Source organism: Nerophis ophidion, linkage group LG20, assembly GCF_033978795.1.
Source record: "Nerophis ophidion isolate RoL-2023_Sa linkage group LG20, RoL_Noph_v1.0, whole genome shotgun sequence".
NCBI lineage: Eukaryota > Metazoa > Chordata > Actinopteri > Syngnathiformes > Syngnathidae > Nerophis > Nerophis ophidion.
In genome coordinates this window covers 26,779,612-26,802,419 of record NC_084630.1, presented here as the reverse complement: position 1 = coordinate 26,802,419, position 22,808 = coordinate 26,779,612, and the positions used below count along the sequence as shown (strand labels likewise).

The following is a 22,808-nucleotide window of genomic DNA, read 5'->3' as shown; positions in this document are numbered from 1 at the left end:
GTTGAAATAAAAAATATGCGGAGGCCAAAGTTATCATCATTGTTTTCTAGATAGAGACTCACCATTGTCTGCGGACACCATGAAGGTGTTAGGAGTTGTATCTCTTCCAGTACCGCCGTTTTCAAACGCACCGTATCCTTCATTGTCCTGAAGCTGCCAGTTGAGACCAAACAGGTGCATCGCTGAGAGAAAAGGACAGAAAGTAACAGATGTAAGTCAACCATAAAATGAACAGAAAGCAACAACTGACATCAGGAACACTTTTTTTTTTGTCCTGTCCAGCCACTCGGGCAAATCATATTGCTGATGTACAAACCACGTTCCCATATGAGTTGGGACATTGTGTTAGATGTCAATATAAACGGAATAAAATGATTTGCAAATCCTTTTCAACCCATATTCAATTGAATGCACTACAAAGACAAGATATTTGATGCTCAAACTCATAAACTTTTATTTTATATACACTATATTGCCAAAAGTATTCGGCCACCCTTCCAAATGATCAGAATCAGGTGTCCTAATCACAAACAGGTGTATAAAATCAAGCACTTGGGCATGGAGAAGTGAAGTGAAGTGAATTATACTTATATAGCACTTTTCTCGAGTGACTCAAAGCGCTTTACATAGTGAAACCCAATATCTAAGTTACATTTAAACCAGTGTGGGTGGCACTGAGAGCAGGTGGGTAAAGTGTCTTGCCCAAGGACACAACGGCAGTGACTAGGATGGCGGAAGCGGGAATCGAACCTGCAAACCTCAAGTTGCTGGCACAGCCACTCTACCAACCAAGCTATGCCGCCCCGGAGACTGTTTCTACAAACATTTGTAGGAGCTCAGTGATTTACCAAGTGGAACTGTCATCGGATGCCACCTGTGCAACAAATCCTAAATATTCCAAATTCAACTGTCGGCTTTATTATAAGAAAATGGAAGATTTGGGGAACAACAGCAACTCAGCCACCAAGTGGTAGGCCATGTAAACTGACAGAGGGGTCAGCGGATGTTGAAGTGCACACTGCAAAAAGGTCGCCGACCTTCTGCACAGTCAGTTGCTACAGAGCTTCAAACTTCATGTGACCTTCCAATTAGCCCACGTACAGTACGCAGAGAGCGTAATGGAATGGGTTTCCATGGCCGATCAGCTGCATCTAAGCCATACATCACCAAGTCCAATGCAAAGCATCGGATGCAGTGATGTAAGGCACGTCGTCACTGGACTGTAGAGCAGTGGAGACGCGTTCTCTGGATTGAGAAATCACACTTTTCCATCTGGCAATCTGATGGACGGGTCTGAGTTTGGAGGTTGCTAGGAGAACTTTGAATGCTCCAGGATACCAAAACATGCTACCAACCTTGTGGGAACAGTTTTGAGTGGGCCCCTTACTCTTCCAACATGACTGTGCACCAGCGCACAAAGCAAGGTCCATAAAGACATGGATGACAGAGTCTGGCGTGGGTGAACTTGACTGGCCTGCACAGAGTCCTGACTTGAACCCGATTGAACATCACCGGGCCTTCTCGACCAACATCAGTGTGTGACCTCACCAATGTGTTTTTTTTAAAAATGGCAGAAAATTCTTATAAACCCACTCCGCAACCTTGTGGACAGCCTTCCCAGAAGAGTTGAAGCTGTAATAGCTGCAAAAGGTGGACCCACATCATATCGAACCCTATGGGTTAGGAATGGGATGGCACTTCAAGTTCATATGTGAGTCAAGGCTGGTGACCAAATACTTTTGGCAATATAGTGTAAATGTTTATGAATTCATTTAGTATTTTGTTCGATTATTCAAGAAATTGGATAAAACACATTTTATAATAGTTAAAATAAACAAATATTTGTCTATATTTTTTTCATTATTAATTTGGATTACTATTATTTTCATAGATAAAATAAGAAATACCGTATTTCCTTGAATTTCCACAGGGCATATAGTATGCACCTGCCTTGAATCACCGCCGGGTCAAACTCGTGACGTCACGACTGACACTTCCCTTGTCATCATTTTCAAAATGGAGGAGGCTGATTTCAATACTGGTAATTTGAAATCGCATAAAGGGAAGAATATTAAGAGCTACTCAGTAGGATTTAAGGTCCAAGCTTACATCACACTCAATTTTTTACTGCATGCCTTTGGTAAGTGCCGGAGTGAGAAGAGGTTTTACAATAATTAGCCCATGCTTACTTTTACTGCATGCCTTTGGAAAGCGCAGGAGTGAGACGAGGTTTTAAATTAATTAGCGCCCCGGCGGCAATTAAGGGAAATACGGTAAAACACAACTATGGCATTATAGGATAACATTATATGATATCTGCATTTCTAACTTATATAAACTCGTTATTTTGACTAATAATGAGTAACAACTTGTCTTGCTGGCACATTCAGAAGCACTCATTGACCAAAGTGGCATGCACGTACAAACAAACATAGGTGTGTGTGTGTGTGTGTGTGTGTGTGTGTGTGTGTGTGTGTGTGTGTGTGTGTGTCAGATTATCAGGAAATAAATGTCATGCTGTATTGGAAAATCAATCATTCCAGACCCCCTCAACTAAATGTCTGAGCGCGTCTTCAACAAGTGTCGACAGCGAGAGGCACTTCAGCACAGCCTCCATTATTATCCGTGGAAGGAGACGCAGACTGACAGCTGAAAAGTTCATCCGTCAGAAGAACAATCTGGCCCTCATATTGAAGTGACTACATTTATGTTTAATGTGTGAGTGCCTTAAGAGGGCAAGAACTGTGTTCCATTGTGCATTTTCAAGTGGATATGCTATTATTCCTATATTAAAGTGGAACATTATCACAATTTCAGAGGGGTTAAAACCAATAAAAATCAGTTCCCAGTGGCTTATTTTATTTTTTGAAGTTTTTTTCAAAATTTTACCCATCACACAATATCCCAAAAAACTGCTTCAAAGTGCCTGATTTTCACCATCGCTATTTCCACCCGTCCATTTTCCTGTGACGTCACTGCGTGACGCCAATACAAACAATCATGGCGGATAGAACAGAAAGATATAGCGACATTAGCTCGGATTCAGACTCAGATTTCAGCGGCTTAAAGGGGAACATTATCACCAAACCTATGCAAGCGTCAATATATACCTTGATGTTGCAGAAAAAAGACCATGTATTTTTTTAACCAATTTCCGAACTCTAAATGGGTGAATTTTGGCAAATTAAACGCCTTTCTGTTTATCAGTCTTTTAGCGATGATGTCAGAATGTGACGTCACCGAGGTAATACAGCCGCCACTTTCGTTTTCAAAACATTACAAACACCGGGTCTCAGCTCTGTTATTTTCCGTTTTTTCGACTATTTTTTAGAACCTTGGAGACATCATGCCTCGTCGGTGTGTTGTCGGAGGGTGTAACAACACTAACAGGGAGGGATTCAAGTTGCACCATTGGCAAGAAATCTGCCGCCAGACCCCTATTGAATGTGCCAGAGTGTCTTCACATTTGACCGGCGATGCTAAGACAGACATGGCACAGAGATGTATGGATAACCTGTAGATTTATTTGCAACGATTAAGTCAACGCTATCACAAAGGTGAGTTTTGTTGATGTTGTTGACTTATGTGCTAATCAGACATATTTGGTTGCGGCTTGACTGCCAGCTAATCGATGCTAACATGCTATGCTAATTGATGTTAACATGCTACGCTCATCTATGCTAACATGCTATTTACCGGCGATGACAGACATGGCACAGAGATGTATGGATAACCTGCAGATGCATTTGCAACGATAAAGTCCATCCATCCATCCATTTTCTACCGCTTATTCCCTTTCGGTGAGTTTTTTTGGTGTTGTTGACTTATGTGCTAATTAGACATATTTGGTCACGGCATGACTGCCAGCTAATCGATGCTAACATGCTATGCTAATTGATGCTAACATGCTATTTACGCTAGCTGTATGTACATTTGAAACTAGATACCCACATTTAATGCGAAACAAACACTTACCAATCGACGGATTTAAGTTGCTCCAGTGTCACAAGATGCGAAAGTCCTGATCTTTTGGTCCGCACATTTTACCGGCGATGCTAATAAGGCAGCCATGATATGGGCCACTTCATTAGGTACACCCATGCTATGGCCGGATAGCGTCAATAGCTATTCGCTCAATAGCTTCAATTTCTTCTTCAATTACGTTTTCGCTATCTGCCTCCATACTCCGACCATCTGTTTCAATACATGCGTAATCTGTTGAACCGCTTAAACCGCTGAAATCCGAGTCTGAATCCGAGCTAATGTCGCTATATCTTGCTGTGGTAACCGCCATGTTGTTTGTATTGGCAGCACTGTATGACGTCACAGGGAAATGGACAGTCGCACCGCAAATAGCGAAAATCAAGAACTTTAAAGCTTTCTTTAGGGATATTCCAGGAGGTATAAAATTTTGAAATAAACTTCGAAAAATAAAACAACCCACTGGGAAGTGATTTTTATTGTTTTTAACCCTTTTGAAATTGTGATAATGTTCCGCTTTAAGCGATTCAACAGATTACGCATGTATTGAAACGAATGGTTGGAGTGTGGAGGCAGATAGCAAAAATGAAATTGAAGAAAAAACTGAAGCTATTGAGCCATATCACGACAGACAACGGCAACGAGGACGAATTCGGCGATCGCCTTCTAACCAACGATTGCATCTTTTGACAACTGGTGCAACTTGAATCCGTCGATTGGTATGTATTTGTTTGGCATTAAATGAGGGTGGAGGGAAAGGCTGGATGCTAATATAGCTACAAATGAGGCATAATGATGCAATATGTACATACAGCTAGCCTAAATAGCATGTTAGCATCGATTAGCTTGCAGTCATGCCGTGCGCAAATATGTCTGATAAGCAAATAAGTCAATAACATCAACAAAACTCACCTTTGTGATTTCGTTGACTTTATCGTTGGAAATTCATCTGCTTTGAGTGTCGCAGGATATCCACACAGAACAAATTAGGGACTTTCGCATCTTTTGACAACTGGTGCAACTTAAATCCGTCGATTGGCATGTATTTGTTTGGCATTAAATGAGGGTCGAGGGAAAGGCTGGATGCTAATATGGCTACAAATGAGGCATAATGATGCATTATGTACATACAGCTAGCCTAAATAGCATGTTAGCATCGATTAGTATGCCTGATTAGCACACTCCACGTAAGTCAACTTGCATCTGTCTCTGTTAGTGTTGTTACACCCTCCGACAACACACCAACGAGGCATGATGTCTCCAAGGTATGGAAAACAGTCGAAGAAAAGGAAAAAAACAGAGATGATTTGACTTGGTGAGTGTAATGTGTTTGAGAAAATGGCGGATTGCTTCCTGTTGTGACATCATGGGTGAAAGGTCATTGCTCCGACAGGCGAACAATAAAAAGGCGTTTAAATCGCCAAATTCACCCTTTTAGAGTTCGGAAATCGGTTAAAAAACATATGGTCTTTTTTCTGCAACATCAAGGTATATATTGACGCTTACATAGGTCTGGTGATAATGTTCCCCTTTAACTCATCATTATAAGGTGTATTGTCGCAGTGGTACGCAAGCTCCATTTAGTATTGCGCCAAATAATTACTTAATTAAATGTCTAAACACGGTGTTACTGTTCAAACTGGGTCTATTGTCACATTGAACAAAAATAGTAAATATACATGTTAATTAAAACCTCCATCTCCTTTTTAATGAATACCTAGGCCTGCACGCTACTGCCTGTTATCCTCGGTCATGATGGTGGCTTTTGGACACTGGACTTGTAAATACAAAACCCAAAACCAGTGAAGTTGGCACATTGTGTAAATGGTAAATAAAAACAGAATACAATGATTTGCAAATCCTTTTCAACTCATATTCAATTGAATAGACTGCAAAGACAAGATACTTAACATTCGAACTGGAAAAGGTTGCTATTTTTTTGCAAATATCGGCTCATTTGGAATTTTATGCTTTCAACAGGTTTCAAAAAAGCTGGCACAGATGGCAAAAAAGACTGAGAAAGTTGAGGAATGCTCATCAAACACTTATTTGGAACATCCAACAGGTGAACAGGCTAGTTGGAGACAGGTGGGTGCCATGATTAGGTATACCAGCAGCTTCCAGGAAATGCTCAGTCATTCACAAACAAGGATGGCGCGAGGGTCACCACTTTGTAAACAAATGCGTGAGCACATTGTCCAACAGTTTTAGAACAACACTTCTTAATGAGCTATTCCAAGGACTCTAGGGATTTCACCATCTACGGTCCGTAATAAAGTCAAAAGGTTCAGAGAATCTGGAGAAATCACTGCATGTAAGCAGCAAGCCAGTGACTTTCGATCCCTCAGGTGGTACTGCATCAAAAAGCGACATCAGTGTGTAAAGGATATCACCACACCGGCTCAGGAACACTTCAGAAAACCACTGTCAATAACTACATTTTGTCGCTACATCTGTAAGTGCAAGTTAAAACGCTAATATGCAACGCGAAAGCCCTTTATCAACAACACCCAGAAATGCTGGGCCCCAGCTCATCGAAGATGAACTGATGCAAAGTGAAAAAGTCTTCGGCGGTCTGACGAGTCCACATGTCAAATAGTCTTTGGGAACTGTGAACGTTGTGCCCTCCGGACCAAAGAGGAAACAAAGCAGCCGGACTGTTCTAGGCGTAAAGTTCAAAAGCCAGCATCTGTGATGGTATGGGGGTGTATTAGTGCCCAAGGCATGGGTAACTAAATGCTGAAAGGTACATACAGGTTTTGGAACAACACATGTCATCAAACCAACGTCTTTTTCATGGACGCCCCTGCTTATTTTAGCAAGACAATGCCAATGACAATGTTACAACAGCGTGGCTTCGTAGTAAAAGAGTGCGGGTACTAGACTGGCCTGCCTGTAGTCCAGACCTGTCTCTTATTGAAAATGTGTGGCGCTTATGAAGCCTAAAATACCACAACTGAGACCCCGGACTGTTGAACAACTTAAACTGTACATCTAGCAAGAATGGGAAAGATTTCCACCTGAATAGATTCAAAAATTGATCTCCTCAGTTACCAAACGTTTACTGAGTGTTGTTAAAAGGAAAGGCCATGTAACACAGTGGTAAAAATTCCCCTGTGCCAACTTTTTTTAATGTGTTGCTACTATTAAATATCTTTAGGGGTCCTATATTAACATGTACCTCAGCCTGTTTAATCAAATGTTATTTTAATATATATGGACTTATAATGCTACATATTTTTGTGAACCTTTTGGGTTCTTTAAAGCCTATAAAATCAATCAATCAATCAATCAATCAATGTTTATTTATATAGCCCTAAATCACAAGTGTCTCAAAGGGCTGCACAAACCACAACAACATCCTCGGTCTTTAATGTTTTGAAACGCTGTCATAATTCGGAACAGTAGACTTTGAGTTATTTATTGTAAAAATACTGTTATCATTTCGAGATGTGTTCAATGAAAATTTTAATTAAACTCTAACGGCTGATGACTTGAAAATTATACTGACTGACCTTTGCATCAATTATTTGTGAACATCAGAGTAAAATGTGCTTTGAATAATAATTTGGAACACAGTGCATTACACTATATGTATCCTTTCATACAATATATAACTTTCATTTACTTTCACGTAATAAACCATAAATTTTTTTTTTATTTTATTTTGTAGTAGTAACGACTTTCCCCCGGTCAACTTCCTCTGTTTACACTTTATCAAAGTGCACATGAAAGTGACGTCGAGGCCACTTTGGGGCCACGTTGGGCCCTGTGTGCGTTTACACTGGAGTCTGATAAAAAAAAAAAAAATATCACATTTTACTTGCAGTGTAAGCAGTCTGATGGAAAAAATCAGATCTAAAAAAAAATGATATGGGACACTTTGTCCTTCAGTGTAAACATGTCTTAAAAAGACACAGGAAACTGGGTAACACAAATTGCTATAACAATCTACAAGGTTAATATAGTTGGCTTCCCTTTCTTCCCCTCCGTTTTTCTGTTTTCTTTTGCATATATGTATTGTTGCATTTGAACAATTGTACTGTTGATTATAGACATACATTATTGTTATTATGCATTATCAATAGTGCTATTTCTATTGGTATTTGTATGGCTCCATTTGTAGTGTAATAACTACAAATGGTAATAACACTGTAATTTCTGTAGTATTTATTTTACTAACTGCTTCTTTGCTATCACTTTTCCCATCATATTTGTACATATCCTATTTGCTGATGTTATGTTGTTGTTAGTGTTGTGTTTCCTATTGTTGTTGTGTTATCTCCCGCTTGTCCCCACAATTTCTCCCCCTGTCTTCCATTTTTTCTCTATCTATCACCTCCATTTCCATATGAGTTGGGAAATTGTGTTAGATGTAAATATAAATGGAATACAATGATTTGCAAATCATTTTCAACTCATATCCAGTGGAATATGCTACAAAGACAACATATTTGATGTTCAAACTCATAAACATTTTTTTTTTCTGCAAATAATTATTAACTTTAGAATTTGATGCTAGCGACACTTGACAAAGAAGTTGGGAAAGGTGGCAATAAATACTGATAAAGTAGAGGAATGCTCATTAAACACTTATATGGAACATCCCACAGGTGTGCAGGCTAATTGGGAACAGGTGGGTGCCATGATTGGGTATAAAAGCAGCTTCCATGAAATGCTAAGTAATTCACAAACAAGGATGGGGCGAGGGTCACCGCTTTGTAAGCAAATTGTAGAACAGTTTTAGAACAACATTTCTCAACAAACTTTTGCAAGGAATTTAGGGATTTTACCCTATACAGTCCGTAAAATCATCAAAAAGTTCAGAAAATCTGGAGAAATCACTGCACGTAAGCAATGATATTACGGACTTTTGATCCCTCAATCGGTACTGCATCAAAAACTGACATCAGTATGTAAAGGATATCACCACATGGGCTCAGGAACACTTCATAAACCCACTGTCGTAACTACAGTTGGTGGCTACATCTGTAAGTGCAAGTTAAAACTCTACTATGCAAAGCCAAACCCACTTATCAACAATATCCTGAAACGCAGCAGGCTTGGCTGGGCCCGAGCTCATCTAAGATGGACTGATGCAAAGTGGAAAGGTGTTGTGTGGTCTGACGAGTCCACATTATATTTGGAAACAGAGGACGTGATGTCCTCCAGAACAAAGAGGAAAATAACCATTCGGATTGTTACAGGCGCAAAGTTTAAAAGCCAGCATCTGTGATGGTATGGGGGTGTATTAGTGCCCAAGGCATGGGTAACTTACACATCTGTGGAGGCACCATTAATGCTGAAAGGTCCATACAGGTTTTGGAGCAACATATGTTGTCATCCAAGCAACATTATCATGGACGCCCCTGCTTATTTCAGCAAGACAAGTGTTACAAGGGACGGCGTGGCGCGGTGGCAGAGTGGCCGTGCGCAACCCGAGGGTCACTGGTTCAAATCCCACCTAGAACCAACCTCGTCACGTCCGTTGTGTCCTGAGCAAGACACTTCACCCTTGCTCCTGATGGGTGCTGGTTGGCGCCTTGCATGGCAGCTCCCTCCATCAGTGTGTGAATGTGTGTGTGAATGGGTAAATGTGGAAGTAGTGTCAAAGCGCTTTGAGTACCTTGAAGGTAGAAAAGCGCTATACAAGTACAACCCATTTATTTATTTATTTATTTACAACAGTGTGGTTTTGTAAAAAAACAGTGCGGGTACTTTCCTTGCCCGCCTGCAGTCCAGACCTGTCCCCCATCGAAAATGTGTGGTGCATCATGAAGCGTAAAATACGACAGCGGAGACCCCGGACTGTTGAACGACTGAAGCTCTACATAAAACAAGAATGGGAAAGAGTTCCACTTTCAAAGCTTCAACAATTAGTTTCCTCAGTTCCCAAATGTTTATTGAGTGTTGTTAAAAGAAAAGGTGATGTAACACAGTGGTGAACATGCCCTTTCCCAACTACTTTAGTACGTGTGGCAGCCATGAAATTCTAAGTTAATTATTATTTGCAAGAAAAAATAAAGTTTATGAGTTCGAACATCAAATATCTTGTCTTTGTAGTGCATTCAATTGATTATGGGTTGAAAATGATTTGCAAATCATTGTATTCCGTTTATATTTACATCTAACACAATTTCCCAACTCAAATGGAAACGGGGTTTGTACAAACAAGGCAACAAGAGAAGTATCCCACACTTCTCTTTTGTAAAGTCAATTTGTACAGCTGATATTGGCATCTACATCAACTATATGATTTGCCTGAGTAGCTGGACAGGACATAAACATTTTTTTATTAAAAGTGTTACATATTATATTTGTCTGCTGCATGTTTAAAAACAAAGGAAATGTGTAATAAATTCTAATTCAAAAGGATGGTCTGCACCACTTCTGCAATTGTTATCAATTGCGCACACAGTCTTAGTAGATCACCGGCAAAGCGCTTAATAATAGTACACGGAAGTTTATAGTTTGTGCACGCTGTTTTGCGTGTGGTATTTAGATCTGTATGCATTTGAATGATTTCATTACTGCATAACTTGTTATGTGCAATTTAACTTCTGCCTTCAGGGGGAGCAGAATATCTGTGACATATTTTATAAGTGGTGTTTTTTTGTTGTTGTTGTCTGTTTTTTGGCAAAAGTACATGCATGGTTTGCTTGGTGTCGTATCAGCTGATGTACAAGAACACAGTATCGGTATATTGTAAACATTAACAGTGAGTTAGAAATAGTGTTTCTTGCATATACTCCATAAATAAATAGTGTATCCAGTAGAGATGCACGGTTTGCGGTCTCATCCGCGGAGTCCGCGGATAAACCGCGGGTTGGGCGGGTGACATGACGAAAAAATAGATTTTAATTAGATTTGGGCGGGTGGCGGTTGAACCATCCGGAAATATTTGATATACATGGTTCTGGGATCGGAATCCTTTACCATTCAAAGAGCCATTTAAGACCAGTGTCGCAAAGCGAAGAAGACAATAGGAGACGCTAATATTCTCTAGAATGACTGCCGACAGTCACCCAGATAATAAGTATTAACGCGTGCTATGAAACCATTGACTTTGTCGCCTTCAACAACATGTCCGAACCGTTTGTCAGTCCAGCAACATGTGTGTGGCTTCTGCAGCAACACACACACGACTGCAAGGAATACTGGGTGACACAGAGTACACTAATGGTTGTGATATAAACAATTCTAACACTCTTAGTAATATGCGCCACGCTGTGAAGCCACACCAAACAAGAATGACAAACACATTTCGGGAGAACATCCTCACAGTAACACAACATAAACGCAACACAAAAAATACCCAGAATCCTTTGTATCCATGATAATTCCTGACTATTTCATACACCCCGCTTGCAGCGAACATCGCCACCCCCATGCGTCGGTAAGGTGGGCGGGGTTGGGGGCGCGGGGGTGTAAAATATATTCAGGAATTCTCATGGATACAAAGGATTCTGGGTATTTGTTGTGTTGCGTTTATGTTGTGTTACTGTGAGGATGTTCTCCCAAAATGTGTTTGTCAATCTTGTTTGTTGTGGCTTCACAGCGTGGCGCATATTAGTAAGAGTGTTAAAATTGTTTATATCACAACCATCAGTGTACTCTGTATCACCGAGTATGCCTTTCAATCTTGTACGTGTGATTGCGGAAGCTGCATACAACATGTTGCCGGACTAACAATCGGTTTGTACATGTTGTTGAAGGTGTTAAAGCCAATGGCTTCACAGCACGCCCTTATTCCTGTCATCAGGATGAACACCATTGGATATTCGTGAGAACGTTAGCGGCTCCCATTGTCTTCATAACTCTGTAAAACGGGATTAAATAACTCTTTGAGTTGTAAAGGTGGCCGACCTCTGATGTATTTAAACGGGCGGGTGGCGGGCGGTTGCGGTTCTGTTAAAATGTTGGTTCGGGTGGACGGCAGGTGGATGACAACTTTGGTGATGTGGTTGCGGATGATATAATTGCCTATCCGCACATCTCTAGTATCCAGCCTTCGAATCGCAATAATGTCATGGAAGGCATTTGAAAAAACTATCACCATCATACACGTCAAAACACAGAGCTAGGGTGTCAGATAGCTTTGCATATATCATATAGTATGCTGTAACATTATTTATTTTTTATATCAAAATTGTATAAATTGAAGAATATGTATGCAGTTGTATTTTTAAAATGTTGCATTTTGTTACCTTACTGTACTCAAAATATACCGTGACCTTATAAGGGAACTGCACTTTTTTTTTGGGATGTTTGCCTATTGTTCACAAATATCATGAAAGACATGATGACAGATGTTTTTTTTTTTTTTTTTCATGAATTACAAATATTAAATAAACATAAATAAAAGAAAGTTAGTAAGTACATTTTATTTATAAAGGGATTTTCAGAGATAAAATCACAAAGCGCTGTACAAAACATAGGTGAAATAAAACAACAACCGGAAAAGAGCGAAAAAAGCCTGTAGTGTAATGCCCGCAGCTAAAATCAACTGCGTGAGAATGAGGTGCATCGGTTGAGGTGGGCGGGGTTTGGTGCTAGCGGGGTGAATAATATAAGCAGTAAGAGTCATGGATACAATGCATTCTGGGTAATTGATATGTTGCGTTTATAATGTGTTACAGAGCCGATGTTCTCCAGGAATGTGTTTGTCATTCTTGTTTGGTGTGGGTTCACAGTGTGGCACATATTAGTAAGAGTTTTATATATCACAACCTTCAGTGTAACTTGAATCATCCAGTATGCCTTCCAATCTTGTCCGTGTGACAATAGAAGCAGCGAAATGCATGCGTCAATTGAAGGATATTCCAAGCTATCAATGCGTAAAAATAATAACCACGATAATAATTATAAATGCGCTCTTTGTGATGGAATCCTCACATCAAACTCTATTTTTTACTGCATGCTATTGGTAAGCGCAGGGGTGAGAAGAGGTTTTAAAGTTATTAGCGCCTGCTTACTAATACCGCAAGCCTTGAACAGGCCTAGGAGTGAGATAAGGTTTTAAATTAATAAGCACCCCGGCGGCTATTCAAGGAAATACGGTAGTCATTTTCTATATCGCACAGAGACAAACCTGCGATATATTGAGTATATCGATATATCACCCAGCCCTATTCTCACCTACAAAAGAAAATTGCTGAAGATATAATCCGACAAATTGGGACATTTTGACAGCCATTTAGGATCTGGAACTGGCACTTGTTCCACTCCTCCCCTACTAAGAGTGTTGTGTTTGTTGGCTCTCATAGAGTCTGCAGTGAGCAGAATTGAACGGCTCCCATAGGCTCCATTGTAAGCGGACATTTGATCGAACTTATTTGATATTTTAAAATGCATTGAAAAAAAAAATCCTACCTTTCATAATGATTGTGAAACATTCCCCAAAGAGTGCAGTTTCCCTTTTAAAACTGAGGTAGAAGACATACCAATCTATCGGTACACTCAAGTGTAACGGCATACAAAGCCATTGTCAATTGTCCTAAAATGATTATACTAATATTATCATATTACCAAGGACAGAGCTTTCCCTCTTAATTATACCTAGAACACACACAGAGTGCCAGAGGACAGAAGGGAATCACAAAGCTGCAATTATGTATGTTTTGAGTTGGATACTGAGCGTGTGACGAGGCTTCTTATATCTAAGAACAAGACGATAACATGAACTGCAACCATGAGAAACAGTCCCCCGTTTCTGTCGACTGGAAGAAGCTCTGAGAGACCGTGAACTGGACTCCTGACAGTACGCAGATTAAAGTGAGAGTCAAGGACCAATTATTGATGCAACATGGGGATATTTTGTGAGAGAAATCCCTGCCGCTGCCACACACCAAACGCAAACACACGGATTCTGCTAACACACCTCGCTGCCTCATTAAATTAGAGCCATGCTGTGCCAGTCCGATACCCACAACACCCCCTGGTGTGCGCAGGAGCTAAGGGTCATGGGAGAGAGCTATCTAATCGACATGAGCAGTGTGCATGTGTGGGTCTCTGTGTTGCTTTCGTGACACAACACAATGATTAATAGCTATGGTAAAAACGTATGTGGTATGTCTAAAATGTACATAAAAGACAAAGAAGTACGTTGTCTAATATCCAAGTCCTGAATTGATCCATAATTTATTTTCAATATCCTGCATTGTTTAAACATAAAACATTTATCAATTTTTCACTCCACTTTTAATTTATTGACTTAAATATGTATTAGTATATTGCAGTGGTTCTCAACCTTTTTTCAGTGATGTACCCCCTGTGAATTTTTTTTTTATTTAAGTACCACCTAATCAGAGCAAAGCATTTTTGGTTGAAAAAAAGAGATAAAGAAGTAAAATACAGCACTATGTCATCAGTTTCTGATTTATTAAATTGTATAACAGTGCAAAATATTGCTCATTTGTAGTGGTCTTTCTTGAACTATTTGGAAAAAAAAGATAGAAAAATAACTAAAAACTTGTTGAAAAATAAACAAGTGATTCAACTATAAATAAATATGTCTACACATAGAAGTAATCATCAACTTAAAGTGCCCTCTTTGGGGATTGTAATAGAGATCCATCTGGATTCATGTACTAAATTCCAAACATTTCCTTACAAAATAACAAATCTTTAACATCAATATTTATGGAACATGTCAACAAAATAATGTAGCTGTCAACACTGAAAATTGCACATTTGTATTTTTTTTCACAGTTTATGAACGTATATTCATATTTTGTTGAAGTATTATTCAATAAATATATTTATAAAGGATTTTTGAATTTTTGCTATTTTTAGAATATTAAAAAAAAATCTCACGTACCCCTTGGCATACCTTCAAGTACCCCCAAGGGTATGCGTACCCCCATTTGAGAACAACTGGTATATTGTATCATTTATTCTCATAACATGTATTGCCTATTGCTTTATGTTAATATTTTAATATTTTTTAAAATCAATTATATTTCTATAGTTTTTAGTATGTATTGTTTATTTACCTAGTTCAGGGCTCGGCAACCCAAAACGTTGAAAGAGCCATATTGGACCAAAAAGTACAAAAATTAAATTTGTCTGGAGCTGCAAACAATTAATTATAATGAAGGCAAAACATGACGTAAGTGTCTTTATTAGCTATAATAGCCTACTATCAAAATGACTATATGTCGCAGGCTGAAGAAAATCTTTGTTGGCAAAAAAACAAATATTTATTTGTCACATTTTTACAACATTAGTAAATCAGAGGCTGCACAGAAGGTGAGATAACTCCTGGAAATGATTAGCTTTTAATGGCCAAAGGTATAAATATGTGTGTCCAAGTTAAAGGAAAGGGCGGGCTATCTTCTTTTAATAGATTTATTACAATCTTTGGCAAGCTAGGTAACGTTTGCTGTGGTCTGGAACAACATGGCACACAAACAACTATCTGAAATGCAGCCAATATTGCATACATATAATGTGTCATGAGACATGCAAATATAAATTATGTACAAAGAGGATGAAATTAAAGGAAATTAAATGAGCTCAAATATAGCGACAAACGAGGCATAATAATGCAATATGTACGTACAACGAGCCTAAATAGCATGTTAGCATTGATTAGCTTGCAGGCATGGATTGACCAAATATTGTGACGTCTCGGTGGCATTGTGGTGACGAGTTGGTCTCTCATGGGTGCAGCGACGATGGAACACAGCGTAAAGGTAGGAGTAAGAATTTATTCATATAATAAAACAAACTAAGAACAAAAACACTTGCACAAAGGCACTAACCAAAAACCAACAGAACTAGCTTGGGAGCTAGAAAGAACAAAGGGCGCTAGCGTGGAAGCTAGGGACATAAACAAACAAAATAGCATAGAAGCTAACAAGTATACAAAAATAGATTTACCACAATGTTGGAAGAGCGGCGTCAGCTGTTGCGTGTAGCAAGCAAGAGTCCAAGAAAGAATGTCAAACAAAGGCGGTCTTAAATAGGGAGATAACTAATCAAGGGCAGGTGCGCGTGATCAGAGGAAAGACAGGTGACACTAAATGGGTAACTATGACAACGGAACGAAACCAGGAAGTGCCACAAGAACTGAGGAAGACAAATAATGGACAGAATGTGATAAACAGAACCAAAACCAGAATATGCCATGATCCAAGACGTGGATCATGACACGTATGTCTGATTAGCACTCCCAACAAAGCTCACCTTTGTGCATTCATGCACAGCATAAAACGTTTGGTGGACAAAATGAGAGAACAAAGGAGTGGAAGATTTTACATGTACACAAACTGTTGCGTCACAGTCCACACTATGGTGATTTCGAGAACCGCCAAAAATAGTAGGACAAAACCATGTTCACCAAATATTCTCATTAGTGAAGCATACAATTGGGAAGGTTTGTGTCATGTTTGTTCATCCATCCATCCATTTTTCTACAACTTGTCCCTTGTGGGGTCGCGGGCGGTGCTGGAGCCTATCTCAGCTGCATTCGGCCGGAAGGTGGTTTACACCCTGGACAAGTCGCCACCTCATTGAGGGCCAACACAGATAGACAGATAACATTCACACAGTGGGGCCAATTTAGTGTTGCCAATCAACCTATCTCCCCATTTTTTATCTTTTTTTCAAAAAATGTTCCAGGGAGCCACCAAGGCGGCGCTGAAGAGTCGCATGCAGCTCAAGACCTGCGGGTTGTTGAACCCCGTAAATACTTCACATCATTTCCCCCTTTTTTCGTTACTGCAGAAAGTAATAACATTGTAATTAATTTTATCTCGCTATTAGAAAACAGTAACATTTGAACATAGGACGTGAACAACAAACTATGAGTAATTGCGTAGAAGATTCATTAGTATCGCAGTACTATAATAATACAACCGTACTATCGACTGTTTATTGTTTTGCAAGAATCCACTGCATTTACTACTGTGATAAACTATTTCTGATTGTATGGTCTTTTACTGTTGCCATTTAAAAATTGGTCATTTTTTACAGTGTTGCAACACATTTTCTCTGATCGATCATTTTTAGGGGCTAATTCCGTTCTCCATTCATCTTCTTCCGCTTATCCGAGGTCGGGTCACGGGGGCAGCAGCCTAAGCAGGGAAGCCCAGACTTCCCTCTCCCCAGCCACTTTGTCCAGCTTTTCCCGGGGGATCCTGATGCGTTCCCAGGCCAGCCGGGAGACATAGTCTTCCTAACGTGTCCTGGGTCTTCCCCGTGGCCTGCGACCGGTCGAATGTGCCCTAAAGGCTTCCCTAGGAAGACGTTCGGGTGGCATCCTGACCTCATCTGGCTCCTCTCGATGTGGAGGAGCAACGGCTTTACTCTGAACTCCCCCCGGATGGCAGAGCTTGTCACCCTATTTCTAAGGGAGAGCCCCGCCACCAGGCAAAGGAAACTCGTTTCAGCCGCTTGTACCCGTGATCTTGTCTTTTCGGTCATAACCCAAAGCTCATGACCAATGTAGATAGGAATGTAGATCGACCGGTGAATTGAGGGCTTCTCCTTCCGGCTCAGCTCCATCGTCACCACAACGGATCGATACAGCGTCCGCATTACGGAAAACGCCGCACCAATCCACTCTTCCCTCACTCATGAACAAGACTCTAAGGTACTTGAACTCCTCCACTTGGGGCAGGGTCTCCTCGCCTTTTCCGGGCGATCTGATCTGATCTGATCCAGGGATCAGACAAAGAGCAGTTCGAAGACTTCTAATTTTGTTCTTACGCCCTAAATGTTTTAACTAAATGACATTTTATGCCATGCCCTACTTATAAAAACAGTTGGAGGAGAATTTCCTCCAACCATGCCTGAGTTACGAGCCAAATCACGAACAACTAAGACTAAGGCCCTGAAAACGAAAAAAAGACTGCTTATCTGGTGGGCTGATACCACAGTGAAACAAATCCCGTATCAAGAAAGGTAACATACTTAATTCATAAAGGAGGAAAATAAAGGTAAGGAAGAGTATAAAGCTGAGACAGGGGTGTGAGAGATGTGACGGACTTACCAATGCAGTAACACAGCAGGACAGACAGCAGTAAAGACAATCCTACTGCACTGAGGGCTGTACACCTGAAACACAAACATTCATTACGTTTTGGTTGACTTGTGTTTTTTTAAGTGATTCTAATGAGTGAAATAACATCAGCGTGCATGTCATATCAATTTGTACTTCAAAAAAGCTGTCAGAAAGCAGTTTTTTTTTATATTACTATGATCTAAACCACTGTTTTTCAACCCCTGTGCCTCGTGTGCCGTGAGATACAGTCTGGTGTTCCGTGGGAGATTATCTCATTTGACCTATTTGGGTTAAAATTATTTTTTTGCAAACCAGTAATCATATTCTGAAATGATGTGTAGTTGTTGAGTGTCTGTGCTGTCTCGAGCTCGGCAGAGTAACCGTGTAATACTCTTTCATATCAGTAGGTGGCAGCCGGTATCTACCGTATTTTTCGGAGTACAAGTCGTCCTTTATTATGCCGAAAATGCATAATAAAGAAGGAAAAAACACATGTAGTCACATTTTTGGGGGAAATTAATTTGATAAAACCCAACACCAAGAATAGACATTTGAAAGGCAATTCAAAAATAAATAAAGAATAGTGAACAACAGGCTGAATAAGTGTACGTTATATGAGGTACAAATAACCAACTGAGAAGGTGCCTGGTATGTTAACGTAACATATTATGGTAAGAGTCATTCAAATAACTATAACATACAGAACATGCTATACGTTTACCAAACAACCTGTCACTCCTAATCGCTAAATCCCATGAAATATTATACGTCTAGTCTCTTATGTGAATGAAATAAATAATATTATTTGATATTTTACGGTAATGTGTTAATAATTTCACACATAAGTCGTTCCTGAGTATAAGTCACAGCCCCGAAAAAAAACTGCGACTTATAGTCCAAAAAATACGGTAATTGCTTTGAAGATGTTGGAAACGGCGGTAGGCAGGGTGCAGGTAAAAAGGTGTCTGATGCTTAAATCAAAAATAAACAAAATGTGAGTGCCCCTAAGAAAAGGCATTGAAGCTTAGGGAAGGCTATGCAGAACTAAACTAAAAGTGAACTGGCTACAAAGTAAGTAAAAACAGAATGCTGGACGACAGCAAAGACTTACTGTGGAGCAAAGAAAGTACATCCGAACATGACATGACAATCAACAATGTCCCCATGTTACTATGAATTGATTAACGTTGATTCCGACTTAAGCAAGTTGAAAAAAATATTTGAGTGTTACCATTTAGTGGTCAATTGTACGGAATATGTACTGAACTGTGCAATCTACTAATACAAGTTTCAATCAATTAATCAAACCCACAAAGAAGGATAAAAAAAACAACTTAAATATTATTGATTGCTAAAACAAAGTACCATATTTTTTGGACTATAAGTCAATTTTTTTTTTGTAGTTTGGCCGGGGGTGAGACTTGGCCAAACTATAAAAAAAAAAAAAATAAATAAATAAAAAAATAAAAAAACATTTTTTAGTTTGGGGTCTCACCCCCCGCTGCACTGTGGAGAAGACTGCGACTTATAGTCCGAAAATATGGTAGATGCGGGAAATATCGCTTAAAGGAAGAGATGAAACTGCTACAGGAAAATACCAAAAAAAGAGAAAAAGCCACCAAAATAGGAGCCCAAGACAAGACCTAAAAGACTACACACAGGAAAACAGCAAAAAACTCCAAATAAGTCAGGGCGTAATGTGACAGATGGTGACAGTACACCTACCTTGAGACAAGAGCTATACTGATGCAGGCTTGGTTATGGTTTGAAGTCATATCCAACAATTGCGACAACTTTTTACTGTCAACTGAGTTTCTTTTTTAATGATTTCTGCTGGTGGTGTGCGTCAGGATTTTTTCAATGAAAAAAAAGTACCTTGGCTCAAAAAAGGTTGAAAAACACTGATCTGGACTGAGAAAGATACCAGGGTTTCACAGCCTTGATGGAAGTTTAAAGTAGTAGTAGAGTGGAAAATCAAGACTTGTATGCCTATATTACCAGTTAGTTTTACTGTGGTTTAAAATGGTTAGTTTGTATGTTTGGCACCCAGCAATGCTGTGGATGCGAGTGTCACAATAAAGCTTTCTAAACCTCATTGCTCATCCTCTTTGTATTCAGACTCAAAAATATAATATCCTGGATCATATTTTTTTCCCAAAGTAATTGTTGGCTCTCACAAAGTCTGCTTGATTAGCATTGTTGTCGATGAGGAAGGGATCTTTGGTTCCTAGACTTGCTTTTTCATAATCTCTCAAAATGGCTCGGAAAATCTCCGTAAGATTGATACTATTTTGATCATATCTATTTATTTCCACACTTTGGAAGTATTTTGGTGTCATAAATCAGATACGGGCGACGGCGTGGCGCGGTTGGGAAAGTGGCCGTGCCAGCAACCTGAGGGATTCTGGTTCAATCCCCACCTTCTACCAACATCATCACGTCCGTTGTGTCCTTGAGAAAGACACGTCATCCTTGCTCCAGATGGGTGGTGGTTAGGGCCTTGCATGGCAGCTCCCGCCATCAGTGTGCGAATGTGTGTGTGAATGGGTGAATGTGGAAATAATGTCAAAGCGCTTTGAGTACCTTGAAGGTAGAAAAGCGCGATACCAGTATAACTTATTTACCATTTACCATATGTATGTTAATAGCTTCGATATGGAGGCAACTTGTTTTTCCACTCTACTAGTACTTTAAGTTGCGAAAAATGTTTTTTTCACTGACTTATAGTGAGAAAACTAAGTATTTATTCATTTAAAGCAGGGGTGTCAAACTCATTTTAGCTCAAAAAAAAAATCTGTGACGGACTATTAAAATAATGGCATTAAAAAAAAAAAAAAGACATTATCAAAGTGTTTTCTTTGTCTGACTTTAGCCAAAAATAGAACAAACGCATCCTGAAAATATTACAATATAAATATAGAAAACAAAATACCAACAGCGGTAAAGTTTAGCTGCATGAAGGAAATAAGAAAGTGAATGAATGTTTAGAACTGAATAAAATTTACATATGCATAAAAATATGTTTTATTTTGTATTCTTTTTTTAAATGAATTAAGTAACGTTTATGACAACCTATTTCCAAAAATATAGAACGTGAGATATAACAGTATAATGCATACATGTATCATTTGTTTTTAAAACGCTTAGAAAAAAGTGGGACCCCAAAATTTTACTGTGGGACCCCATTTTTAAGACTTAATGGGGTTCCCGGCGGTTGTGGCCGGTTCTAATACTAATCAAATATCATCCCGGGTGCTAAAGATCATTTGACTTTGACACTTAGGATTTAAAGGGAGGCTTATGCAAAAGTAGGACATTTCACTCCATATAGTAATTAATGTAAAAAAACAAAAAAAAGTCTCAAAAATAACATTTAATGATGATTATACATGAATTTTTGTTAGATTAAGTGAAATAAGTATTTGATATTTTAGCAACCAGAAAGCATTATGACTACCATAGACAGGTTGTTTGTCCGGCCATGTATTTTCTGCCGCTTGTCCCTTTTTGAGGGTGCTGGAACCTATCCCAGCTGCATTTGGGCGGAAGACAGTGTACACCCTGGACAAGTCGCCACCTCATCACAGGGCCAACACAGATAGACATAAAGTACATAAATAATGTACTTCAAAGTCATTATGTGGCTAAAGGAACCCTCAAAAACAGTCAAACCTCTACTTCACCTTCGGCAAGACCAAAGATCTGTCCAAAGACTTCAAAGACCACAGACTGCTTGTATTTCATGTCGCCCGATGCACCCTTACCTCCATGAGCAGTACTTGGAGGATTTCTTAAACTTGAAGGCAGAGCGCGACAAGGTGTTTCTTGGCAACGGTCTGGTAGGAGGAGAGTAGACTGAGCCCGTCGCCATCGTGTAGCCGGGCGTTGCTGTGGAGAAGAGGGGGGTGGTACCGGTTCCTGTCTTAAAAAGGAAGTGCCTGCAGACAAAGAAGAGAGGAACAATCAGGTACACCATTCCGGTGTTTTTCAACCACTGTGCCATGAGATATTTTTATTTAATTTTACCTATCTAGGTAAAAATTTTTTTGCCAACCAGTAATTATAGTCTGCAAATGATGTGTTGTTGTTGAGTGTCGGTGCTGTCTAGGGCTCAGCAGAGTAACCGTGTCATACTCTTCCATATCAATAGGTGGCAGCAGGTAGCTAATTGCTTTGTAGATGTCGGAAACAGCGGGAGGCAGGGTGCAGGTAAAAAGGTGTCTAATGCTTAAACAAAAGGTGAGTGCCCCTTAGAAAATGCGTTGAAGCTTAGGGAAGGCTATGCAGAACAAAACTAAAACTGAACTGGCTGCAAAGTAAACAAAAACAGAATGCTGGACGACAGCAAAGACTTACTGTGGAGCAAAGACGGCGTCCACAAAGAACATCCGAACATGACTGGCAATCAATAAGAAGGCTAAACACAACTGAAATATTCTTGATTGCTAAAAACAAAGCAGATGCGGGAAATAACGCTCAAAGGAAGACATGAAACTGCTACAGAAAAACACCAAAAAAAGGGGAAAAAGCCACCAAAATAGGAGCGCAAGACAAGAGCTGTAACACTACACACAGGAAAACAGCAAAAAACTTAAAATAAGTCACAGATAGATGTGACAGGTGGTGACAGTACACATACTTTGAGACAAGAGCTATACTGATGCATGCTTGGTTATCAATTAATCGATCAATCAATGATTATTTATATAGCCCTAAATCACTAGTGTCTCAAACGGCTGCAGAAACCACAACGACATCTTCTGTAGAGCCCACATAAGGGCAAGGAAAGCTCACACCCAGTGGGACGTCGGTGACAATG

At 39.6% G+C, this 22,808-nt stretch overlaps 1 protein-coding gene across 6 annotated transcripts in view; it reads right to left on the bottom strand.

Annotated features, from left to right (window-relative positions):
* Positions 1-22,808, bottom strand: part of tenm3 (teneurin transmembrane protein 3) — a 779,964-nt gene that overhangs the window by 311,522 nt on the left and 445,634 nt on the right. For all 6 annotated transcript variants that reach the window (XM_061880866.1, XM_061880868.1, XM_061880869.1 and 3 more), the window contains 3 exons: positions 21,754-21,927; positions 17,978-18,042; positions 63-182 (listed from right to left, as the gene is read on the bottom strand). In XM_061880866.1, coding sequence (XP_061736850.1) covers positions 63-182; positions 17,978-18,042; positions 21,754-21,927 — 359 coding nt within the window. The remainder of the gene's footprint in view (positions 1-62; positions 183-17,977; positions 18,043-21,753; positions 21,928-22,808) is intronic.